Genomic DNA, 12,060 nt, shown 5'->3' on the forward strand with positions numbered 1-12,060 from the left:
TCACATATACACTTCACAACAGGCCAGGGATCACATATACACTTCACAACAGGCCAGGTATCACACATATACTACACAACAGGAGTCACATATACACTTCACAACAGGCCAGGGATAACATATACACTTCACAACAGGCCAGGTATCACACATATACTACACAACAGGAGTCACATATACACTTCACAACAGGCCAGGGATAACATATACACTTCACAACAGGCCAGGTATCACACATATACTACACAACAGGAGTCACATATACACTACACAGCAGGATTACAAACACAAACAGGATATTGTACGAGTGTCCTGGACGTGCTAGTTATGACCGGGGAGACATCAGTGTCAGGTGACACACCTACCTCACCGAATCGGCCTTCTTTGGTCTGGCGACTGACCGCCCGGAGCTAGAGCCATCCCTTGACTTACTCCGCTTATTGTCCTTAATAGGGCTGATGGTGATAGAGGGTATACATAAGTCAGTAATGAAGTAGTAAGTGGCAGACAGAGGCTGTGCAGGTTATACAGTTCAATCCTCAACGATTAAAATACATCAATAATGAAAGGTGTTTAACTGCATCAGCATTGAGCTGCTTGTGCTTCGTGGCGAATATGTAGCTTTAAGTTGGTATTTATATTGACTACAAATACCAACTTAAAGCAATTCAAAGCTTATGTTTACATGTTTTTGAATAAAAAAAATTCACAGAAATGAAACAACATTAAAATTAAGCATTGAGTTCATATAAAACTCCAGAGAGGGGCATTGTTATCTACTATTACCATCAGGACTGTATGATGATGGTGTGGAAAATGGCACAACAAGCTGACAAAGCTTATACAATGACAAATACAATGGTGAAATTAAGGTGTAACAATTAACAGACTGTAATAGTATGTTATTGTGGGAGGGAGGGGATGATATAACACTGTAATAGTATGTTATTGTGGGAGGGGATGATATAACACTGTAATAGTATGTTATTGTGGGAGGGAGGGGATGATAAAACACTGTAATAGTATGTTATTGTGGGAGGGGATGATATAACAGTGTAATAGTATGTTATTGTGGGAGGGGATGATATAACACTGTAATAGTATGTTATTGTGGGAGGGGAGGATATAACACTGTAATAGTATGTTATTGCGGGAGGGAGGGGATGATAAAACACTGTAATAGTATGTTATTGTGTTTTATCATCCCCTCCCTCCCACAATAACATTCCCTTACAGTGTTATATCATCCCCTCCCTCCCACAATAACATTCCCTTACAGTGTTATATCATCCCCTCCCTCCTACAATAACATACTATTACAGAGATATATCATCCCCTCCCACAATAACATACCCTTACAGTGTTATATCATCCCCTCCCTCCCACAATAACATACTATTACAGTTTTATATCATCCCCTCCCACAATAACATTCTATTACAGTGTTATATCATCCCCTCCCTCCCACAATAACACTGTAATAGTATGTTATTGTGGGCGGGGATGATATAACCCTGTAATAGTATGTTATTGTGGGAGGGGGTGATATAACACTGTAATAGTATGTTATTGGGGGAGGGAGGGGATGATAAAACACTGTAATAGTATGTTATTGTGTTTTATCATCCCCTCCCTCCCACAATAACATACTATTACAGTGTGATATCATCCGCTCCCACAATAACATACTATTACAGTGTGATATCATCCGCTCCCACAATAACATACTATTACACTGTTATATCATCCCCTCGCACAATAACATACTAGTACAGTGTTTTATCATCCCCTCCCTCCCAGAATAACATACTATTACAGTGTTATATCATCCGCTCCCACAATAACATACTATTACACTGTTATATCATCCCCTCGCACAATAACATACTAGTACAGTGTTTTATCATCCCCTCCCTCCCAGAATAACATACTATTACAGTGTTATATCATCCGCTCCCACAATAACATACTATTACAGTGTGATATCATCCGCTCCCACAATAACATACTATTACAGTGTTATTGTGGGAGGGAGGGGATGATACAACACTGTAATAGTATGTGTTTGTGGGAGGGGATGATATAACACTGTAATAGAATGTTATTGTGGGAGGGGTTGATGTAACACTGTAATAGTTTGTTATTGTGGGAGGGAGGGGATGATACAACACTGTAATAGTATGTGTTTGTGGGAGGGGATGATATAACACTGTAATAGTAGTTATTGTGGGAGGGGATGATATAACAGTGTAATAGTATGTTATTGTGGGAGGGGAGGATATAACACTGTAATAGTATGTTATTGGGGGAGGGAGGGGATGATAAAACACTGTAATAGTATGTTATTGTGTTTTATCATCCCCTCCCTCCCACAATCTCCACCATCAACCGAAATATAACAATGCCACAATCTCCACCATCAACCTCAGTGTTGTACTCTATTAACTTATCCATTCCAAAAATAACATACTATTACAGTGTTATAGCATCCCCTCCCACAATAACATACTATTACAGTGTTATTGTGGGAGGGAGGGGATGATACAACACTGTAATAGTATGTGTTTGTGGGAGGGGATGATATAACACTGTAAGGGAATGTTATTGTGGGAGGGAGGGGATGATACAACACTGTAATAGTATGTGTTTGTGGGAGGGGATGATATAACACTGTAATAGTAGTTATTGTGGGAGGGGATGATATAACACTTTAAGGGTATATTATTGTGGGAGGGGATGATATAACACTTTAAGGGTATATTATTGTGGGAGGGGATGATATAACACTTTAAGGGTATATTATTGTGGGAGGGGATGATATAACACTTTAAGGGTATATTATTGTGGGAGGGGATGATATAACACTTTAAGGGTATATTATTGTGGGAGGGGATGATATAACACTGTAATAGTATGTTATTTTTGGAATGGATAAGTTAATAGAGTACAACACTGAAAGTGTAGGACATTTTGGGAGTGAGGGGACTATTGGATATGGTACTTTAATAAAAAACAAATATGCTTTTATTTGTTTTCAGAAATAAAATCATTTTGTTTTAAAATGTCCGCCTGCTCACCACCTCCTTTATTTAGTTTAGAGGAACAGCAGACAGGTACAGCCTACACATGTCTGTACACTGGTTACAATAGAGGAACAGCAGACAGGTACAGCCTACACATTATCTGTACACTGGTTACAATAGAGGAACAGCAGACAGGTACAGCCTACACATTATCTGTACACTGGTTACAATAGAGGAACAGCAGACAGGTACAGCCTACACATTATCTGTACACTGGTTACAATAGAGGAACAGCAGACAGGTACAGCCTACACATTATCTGTACACTGGTTACAATAGAGGAACAGCAGACAGGTACAGCCTACACATTATCTGTACACTGGTTACAATAGAGGAACAGCAGACAGGTACAGCCTACACATTATCTGTACACTGGTTACAATAGAGGAACAGCAGACAGGTACAGCCTACACATTATCTGTACACTGGTTACAATAGAGGAACAGCAGACAGGTACAGCCTACACATTATCTGTACACTGGTTACAATAGAGGAACAGCAGACAGGTACAGCCTACACATTATCTGTACACTGGTTACAATAGAGGAACAGCAGACAGGTACAGCCTACACATTATCTGTACACTGGTTACAATAGAGGAACAGCAGACAGGTACAGCCTACACATTATCTGTACACTGGTTACAATAGAGGAACAGCAGACAGGTACAGCCTACACATGTCTGTACACTGGTTACAATAGAGGAACAGCAGACAGGTACAGCCTACACATTATCTGTACACTGGTTACAATAGAGGAACAGCAGACAGGTACAGCCTACACATTATCTGTACACTGGTTACAATAGAGGAACAGCAGACAGGTACAGCCTACACATTATCTGTACACTGGTTACAATAGAGGAACAGCAGACAGGTACAGCCTACACATTATCTGTACACTGGTTACAATAGAGGAACAGCAGACAGGTACAGCCTACACATTATCTGTACACTGGTTACAATAGAGGAACAGCAGACAGGTACAGCCTACACATTATCTGTACACTGGTTACAATAGAGGAACAGCAGACAGGTACAGCCTACACATTATCTGTACACTGGTTACAATAGAGGAACAGCAGACAGGTACAGCCTACACATTATCTGTACACTGGTTACAATAGAGGAACAGCAGACAGGTACAGCCTACACATTATCTGTACACTGGTTACAATAGAGGAACAGCAGACAGGTACAGCCTACACATTATCTGTACACTGGTTACAATAGAGGAACAGCAGACAGGTACAGCCTACACATTATCTGTACACTGGTTACAATAGAGGAACAGCAGACAGGTACAGCCTACACATTATCTGTACACTGGTTACAATAGAGGAACAGCAGACAGGTACAGCCTACACATTATCTGTACACTGGTTACAATAGAGGAACAGCAGACAGGTACAGCCTACACATTATCTGTACACTGGTTACAATAGAGGAACAGCAGACAGGTACAGCCTACACATTATCTGTACACTGGTTACAATAGAGGAACAGCAGACAGGTACAGCCTACACATTATCTGTACACTGGTTACAATAGAGGAACAGCAGACAGGTACAGCCTACACATTATCTGTACACTGGTTACAATAGAGGAACAGCAGACAGGTACAGCCTACACATTATCTGTACACTGGTTACAATAGAGGAACAGCAGACAGGTACAGCCTACACATTATCTGTACACTGGTTACAATAGAGGAACAGCAGACAGGTACAGCCTACACATTATCTGTACACTGGTTACAATAGAGGAACAGCAGACAGGTACAGCCTACACATTATCTGTACACTGGTTACAATAGAGGAACAGCAGACAGGTACAGCCTACACATTATCTGTACACTGGTTACAATAGAGGAACAGCAGACAGGTACAGCCTACACATTATCTGTACACTGGTTACAATAGAGGAACAGCAGACAGGTACAGCCTACACATGTCTGTACACTGGTTACAATAGAGGAACAGCAGACAGGTACAGCCTACACATTATCTGTACACTGGTTACAATAGAGGAACAGCAGACAGGTACAGCCTACACATTATCTGTACACTGGTTACAATAGAGGAACAGCAGACAGGTACAGCCTACACATTATCTGTACACTGGTTACAATAGAGGAACAGCAGACAGGTACAGCCTACACATTATCTGTACACTGGTTACAATAGAGGAACAGCAGACAGGTACAGCCTACACATTATCTGTACACTGGTTACAATAGAGGAACAGCAGACAGGTACAGCCTACACATTATCTGTACACTGGTTACAATAGAGGAACAGCAGACAGGTACAGCCTACACATTATCTGTACACTGGTTACAATAGAGGAACAGCAGACAGGTACAGCCTACACATTATCTGTACACTGGTTACAATAGAGGAACAGCAGACAGGTACAGCCTACACATTATCTGTACACTGGTTACAATAGAGGAACAGCAGACAGGTACAGCCTACACATGTCTGTACACTGGTTACAATAGAGGAACAGCAGACAGGTACAGCCTACACATTATCTGTACACTGGTTACAATCAGCACAAACTGCACTTTTATATACTTAAATATATGCAGCTTATTATCAGTATATGGTAATACATTTGTTGTTAATTACTACCAGTTAAAGTTCATTACAACTGATGCTAACAGTTCAGTTATTAAACTTCTTATTAACATCTCATGAATATTGTGCTGTTTTAGACATGCTCAAGCAGATGCACACAATTACTAAAATTGTTGTCATGTTTATATTTTGTCATACATTTGTTCCTTTTTATCTATATTAGTGATAAATAAGATTAGGATACCTAAAGACATCTCTCCTACAGGCATTCAATTAATGCAAACAATTTCATGTTACAATATTTCATGACGAGTCTGAGATAGGGAGAGTTACTTACAGGCGAGCATGACGAGTCTGAGATAGGGAGAGTTACTTACGGGCGAGCATGACAAGTCTGAGAGAAGGAGAGTTACTTAAGGGCGAGCATGACGAGTCTGAGATAGGGAGAGCTACTTACAGGCGAGCATGACGAGTCTGAGAGAGGAAGAGTTACTTATGGGCGAGCATGACGAGTCTGAGATAGGGAGAGTTACTTATGGGCGAGCATGACAAGTCTGAAGGAGGGAGAGTTACTTACGGGCGAGCATGACGAGTCTGAGAGAGGGGGAGTTACTTACTGGCGAGCATGACGAGTCTGAGAGAGGGAGAGTTACTTTTGGGTGGGCATGATGAGTCTGAGAGAGGGAGAGTTACTTATGTGCGAGCATGACGAGTCTGAGATAGGGAGAGTTACTTACGGGCGAGCATGACGAGTCTGAGATAGGGAGAGTTACTTACAGGCGAGAATGACGAGTCTGAGAGAGGGAGAGTTACTTACGGGCGAGCATGACGAGTCTGAGATAGGGAGAGCTACTTACGGGCGAGCATGACGAGTCTGAGATTGTTGGGTTTCCTTGATCATCTTTACAATGGTGTATTTCATGTCAAACTCCCCTTTGTTTTGGATAACAAACTGGCGAGTCTTCTTGCTGTTGACAATCATAGAGCCAAAGTTGATATCATTTGTGGGTAAGACATTGTACTTATTGAAGCCAGCCTTTACTGTCACTTTGACAGGGATACTGGCAATGATCTCACCTCCGTCAGCCACATTTGGCTCAATAACGAGACATTTGAGGATGGCCTGATCCTTGATATGGACCTCCTTCATAGACTTGAACAAAACTGTAACCTGGGTTGGTCTGTCTAGGGGACTCAAACTACCCTTCTGTGGGATAACAGTGAACAGCTTAGAGGCGCTCGGATTGTCAGGGTCGCAGTCTTCCAAGTCAAATCTGTGAAGCATTGAAATGATAAAAGTTGAGTACGGGGTATTACTTATAATTTTGCAGTGTTTTTTTATGGCTGATTTGGAAATGTTTAATGGTGAATTTGGAAAAGTCTGCCATGTTATAAAAATAATTTTAGGCTGACACAACGAATATGTAAAAATGCAGTAATATATAGGGTAAATAAGATGGAATTGAGTGAAATGGATATAACTGTATAATCAATCTGTAAACAAAGCAAGAAGCAGTAGTAATGTGTGTAATCTTTTTTTAGATCTGTGAATATCACTGCTAATGACCACTATGTATAATGTTTAGGTCAGCAGGTTAAGTATCCATGCAGTGTTTGAAATGATCCTGGTGTTTAATACTTACTGATATTGTATTTCATATTTGCCTCTGTTTTTCAGTGTACATTGCTGTTTCTGTTCTTCTCCAACACGAATTGTTCCGAAATCTAATCCACCATCAGCACCTGTTTATACAGAAAGTGTTGGTGTTATAAAAGTCTACAGACTCAGAGATTACCTCAAGCCATCCCTAATCAATCAATGAGCACAAAACTGGCAGAGTACCACAACTAGTGAAAAGTAGCCCTGAAAACCCTGATTATTTTGCTAATGAGTGTCCATGCGTGAATGATCTGTACCTCAAACCAACTCAACATAACTCCACAACAAGGTGATTTTGTATATTCAGCAAAACATGGTAAAAATATTGAATTATCTTGAAAATGTTTTCTTATGTTTTTATTATTTTTCTCTGTGTTTGACATTTGATAATGATATTGGTAGAAAGATAACAGGTGTGGAAATTTAGTTTAAAGGCACAAAATTTGAACATAGAGAAAATTCTCCATCTGACAAATGAATTTCATTCCGACACCATTTATTTACTTCACTTTGATAACTGTGGCAATCCAATATTTTAGAAAAGTCAGTACTAAAGTTTTTAATTTATACTTTTATGTATTAAAGACTTGTCTGATGAAATCTCATTCACAGCATATATATGGTTATCGGGTGGAGAGCTAAACAGTTTCCAAGTTGTTCCCCGGGATCAAGTCCTTAAGGCTGTGGCCAGAGCCCAGAGTGCATTCTGATATCATGATTGTGTTTGTCTCTTCATGCCCAGTATCTGGATAGTGTTTCAAGGATATGACCTGGAGACTAGATCTCCTAGATCTCCAGTGGTAGGGTTGGACCCCTGGGCTAACCTGGTAGTATCTGTGTATCTGTCTGGTTGTCGGGTGGACATCTCAACTGCTTCCATGGTGTAACCTCTCTTTGGGCCTGCCCCTCAGGCTAAGGGATCAGCCCTTCACTTGGTACAAATTTGAATCCCCACCAATGAGTGTTTCAAACCAAATACAGCTGATACTCATAATTCCAGAGAAGTTGTTAAAACAATATTGCCACGTTATTCCTTTGGCCCCATCCTTCATCCCCTTAGGTGGTCAACCCTTCCAGTTGTACAATTTCAAAATGCCATCACCTGAGAATACATCTAACTAAACGTTGTTGATATCCATCTCATATTTAGTCCCCTTAGTCCCCCAGGGGGTCAACCCCTCCATCTGTACATTCTGAATGGGCTCCTCTACCTATAAGGTTGCTTCCAGTCTAATTTAGTGGAATTCCAATTAGCAGTTCAGAATGAGTCTTTTCAGGAAATTGTTGACGGATTGGCACCAATGGACACCGAGGTACAGCACAAGTAACAATGATAGTCTACACTGCCAAGGATCCTGAGCCCAAATGTAGAATACGTCAGTATATCCCCAGATATTACATTAATTGTGGGGTAGTCTCTTTGGCATCTGATTCTATCTTAAACAGGTACAGCTCAACATTACAATTTTAGGAGAAATGTGCAAAAATCTGTTGCTGCTATAAACGTCTGATGTTAAAGCAGTAAATGTGGAAATGTACCTTTGGGAAAGCTCATGTCCAGGGCAATATCGTAGGCTTCAGCTGTCACAGTGATGTTCTCGGTACTGAACATGCCAAATATCTCATCCACATCGTAGATCTGAAACATATCAAGTTAGTTATAGGTTAAAGAGTGATCCTGAACACAGAGAGGGTAGCAAAAAGTATCAAGGTCTGCATGTATATAGGGATTGACCTTCATTTTCATTGAGAATATGGTAGTATGAATACAGTTGGTAAAGAATATATTCTATGGTGTGCGTTAACACTCCAGAAAGAATATGTTTACCATCTTCTATTCAGAAGAAATTGTTTACATGTTTTGGAATGAACAAAATGTTTCAACAAAGCATGCAAAAGCCGAAAGAGCAGAATGTCATGACCCTAGGCTTCATGGTTATTTAAAAGCAGTTTGATAACTGCAAACTTGAAGTAGATCAAGGTCATTCATTTTAACAAACTTGTTAACCCTTAACTCCAGCATGCTATAGGTGGAAGACCTCTTTGTTATTCAGAAGAAGATCTTGTTATTTCAGATACAACACATTTGACCTCTGACCTTGGGTCACAGTCCTCCACAGAGACACTGACTGTTGATTACCAGAACACTTAAGTTGACTGTTGATTACCAGAACACTTAAGTTGACTGTTGTTTACCAGAACACTTAAGTTGACTGTTGATTACCGGAACACTTAAGTTGACTGTTGATTACCAGAACATTTAAGTTGACTGTTGATTACCAGAACACTTAAGTTGACTGTTGATTACCGGAACACTTAAGTTGACTGTTGATTACCAGAACACTTATTAAGTTGACAAACACACTGACCTCCAATCTTATCATTTTGCGAGCACTCTGTACAGGTTTCATTGCTCGGAAGTAGAAATGGAGCGGGTATTCAGAGCGAGGCTCTACCACTCCACTGTCTGCGGCCACTGTAAAGTCGTCGCCCAGGTTCTCCAGCAGACTAAGCTTCCACCGGACCGGTAACATGGTGCTGTTCCTCAGGTAGATTGTCTTCGTATCCTTCCTGTAAACAAAAATAGGCAGAATTCTTCATCTTATTGAGATTTGTATGCTTGTGTATATATTTATAGGGTAGCTATCTCAACTATTTCCATGGAATGACATGAGCACAAGCTCCTATAGGACTCAGTAATCTAACTACTAGTTATCTACCAGTGTTCAGTAATCTAACCACTAGTTATCTACCAGTGTTTAGTAATCAAACCACTAGTTATCTACCAGTGTTCAGTAATCTAACCACTAGTTATCTTCCAGTGTTCAGTAATCTAACCAATAGTTATCTTCAAGTGTTCAGTAATCTAACCAATAGTTATCTTCCAGTGTTCAGTAATCTAACCAATAGTTAACTACCAGTGTTCAGTAATCTAACTTACAGTTATCTACCAGTGTTCAGTAATCTAACCACTAGTTATCTACCAGTGTTCAGTAATCTAAACACTAGTTATCTACCAGTGTACAGTAATCTAACCACTAGTTAACTACCACTGTTCAGTAATCTAACCACTAGTTAACTACCACTGTTCAGTAATCTAACCACTAGTTATCCACCAGTGATCAGTAGTCTTACCACTAGTTATCCACCAGTATTCAGTAATCTAACCACTAGATATCTACCAGTTTTCAGTAATCTAACCAATAGTTATCTCCCGGTGTTCATTAATCTAACCAATAGTTATCTACCAGTGTTCAGTAATCTAACCACTAGTTATCCACCAGCGTTCAGTAATCTAACCACTAGTTAACTACCAGTGTTCAGTAATCTAACCAATAGTTATCTACCGGTGTTCAGTAATCTAACCAATAGTTATCTACCAGTGTTCAGTAATCTAACCACAAGTTATCTACCAGTGTTCAGTAATCTAACCAATAGTTATCTACCAGTGATCAGTAATCTAACCACCAGTTATTTACCAGTGTTCAGTAATCTAACCAATAGTTAACTACCACTGTTCAGTAATCTAACCACTAGTTAACTACCAGTGTTCAGTAATCTAACCAATAGTTATCTACCACTGTTCAGTAATCTAACCAATAGTTATCTACCAGTGATCAGTAATCTAACCACCAGTTATTTACCAGTTTTCAGTAATCTAACCAATAGTTAACTACCAGTGTTCAGTAATCTAACCAATAGTTAACTACCAGTGATCAGTAATCTAACCACCAGTTAACTACCAGTGTTCAGTAATCTAACCACTAGTTAACTACCAGTGTTCAGTAATCTAACCACAAGTTATCTACCAGTGTTCAGTAATCTAACCAATAGTTATCTACCAGTGTTCAGTAATCTAACCACCAGTTATCTACCAGTGTTCAGTAATCTAACCAATAGTTAACTACCAGTGATCAGTAATCTAACCACCAGTTATTTACCAGTGTTCAGTAATCTAACCAATAGTTAACTACCAGTGTTCAGTTATCTAACCAATAGTTTACTACCAGTGTTCATTAATCTAACCACTAGTTATCTACCAGTTAACAGTAATCTAACCACTAGTTATCTACCAGTGGTCAGTAATCTAACCACTAGTTATCTACCAGTATTCAGTAATCTAACCACTAGTTATCTACCAGTGTTCAGTAATTTAACCACTAGTTATCTACCAGTGTTCAGTAATCTAACCAATAGTTACCTAAAGTGATCAGTAATCTAACCACTAGTTATCTACCAGTGATCAGTTATCTAACCAATAGTTATCTACCAGTGTTCAGTAATCTAACCAATAGTTATCTACCAGTGTTCAGTAATTTAATCACTAGTTATCTACCAGTGTTCAGTAATCTAACCACTAGTTATCTACCAGTGTTCAGTTATCTAACCAATAGTAAACTACCAGTGTTCAGTAATTTAATTATAGTTATCTACCAGTGTTCAGTAATCTAACCACTAGTTATCTACCAGTGTTCAGTAATCTAACCAATAGTTATCTACCAGTGTTCAGTAATCTAACCAATAGTAATCTACCAGTGTTCAGTAATCTAACCACTAGTTATCCACCAGTATTCAGTTATCCAACCACTAGTTATCCACCAGTGTTCAGTTATCTAACCACTAGTTATCTACCAGTGTTCAGTAATCTAACCACTAGTTATCTACCAGTGATCAGTAATCTAACCACTAGTTATCCACCAGTATTCAGTAATCTAACCACTAGTTATCTACCAGTA

At 39.5% G+C, this 12,060-nt stretch overlaps 1 protein-coding gene across 1 annotated transcript in view; it reads right to left on the reverse strand.

Annotated features, from left to right (window-relative positions):
* Nucleotides 1–12,060, reverse strand: part of LOC110454384 (hydrocephalus-inducing protein-like) — a 154,655-nt gene that overhangs the window by 55,854 nt on the left and 86,741 nt on the right. The window contains exons 52-56 of the mRNA XM_021503856.1: nt 9,694–9,895; nt 8,864–8,963; nt 7,308–7,407; nt 6,522–6,938; nt 366–455 (exon numbers count right to left, since the gene is read on the reverse strand). Of these exons, the coding sequence (XP_021359531.1) occupies nt 366–455; nt 6,522–6,938; nt 7,308–7,407; nt 8,864–8,963; nt 9,694–9,895 (909 nt within the window). The remainder of the gene's footprint in view (nt 1–365; nt 456–6,521; nt 6,939–7,307; nt 7,408–8,863; nt 8,964–9,693; nt 9,896–12,060) is intronic.

This window comes from Mizuhopecten yessoensis, unplaced genomic scaffold (genome assembly GCF_002113885.1).
Source record: "Mizuhopecten yessoensis strain PY_sf001 unplaced genomic scaffold, ASM211388v2 scaffold7817, whole genome shotgun sequence".
NCBI lineage: Eukaryota > Metazoa > Mollusca > Bivalvia > Pectinida > Pectinidae > Mizuhopecten > Mizuhopecten yessoensis.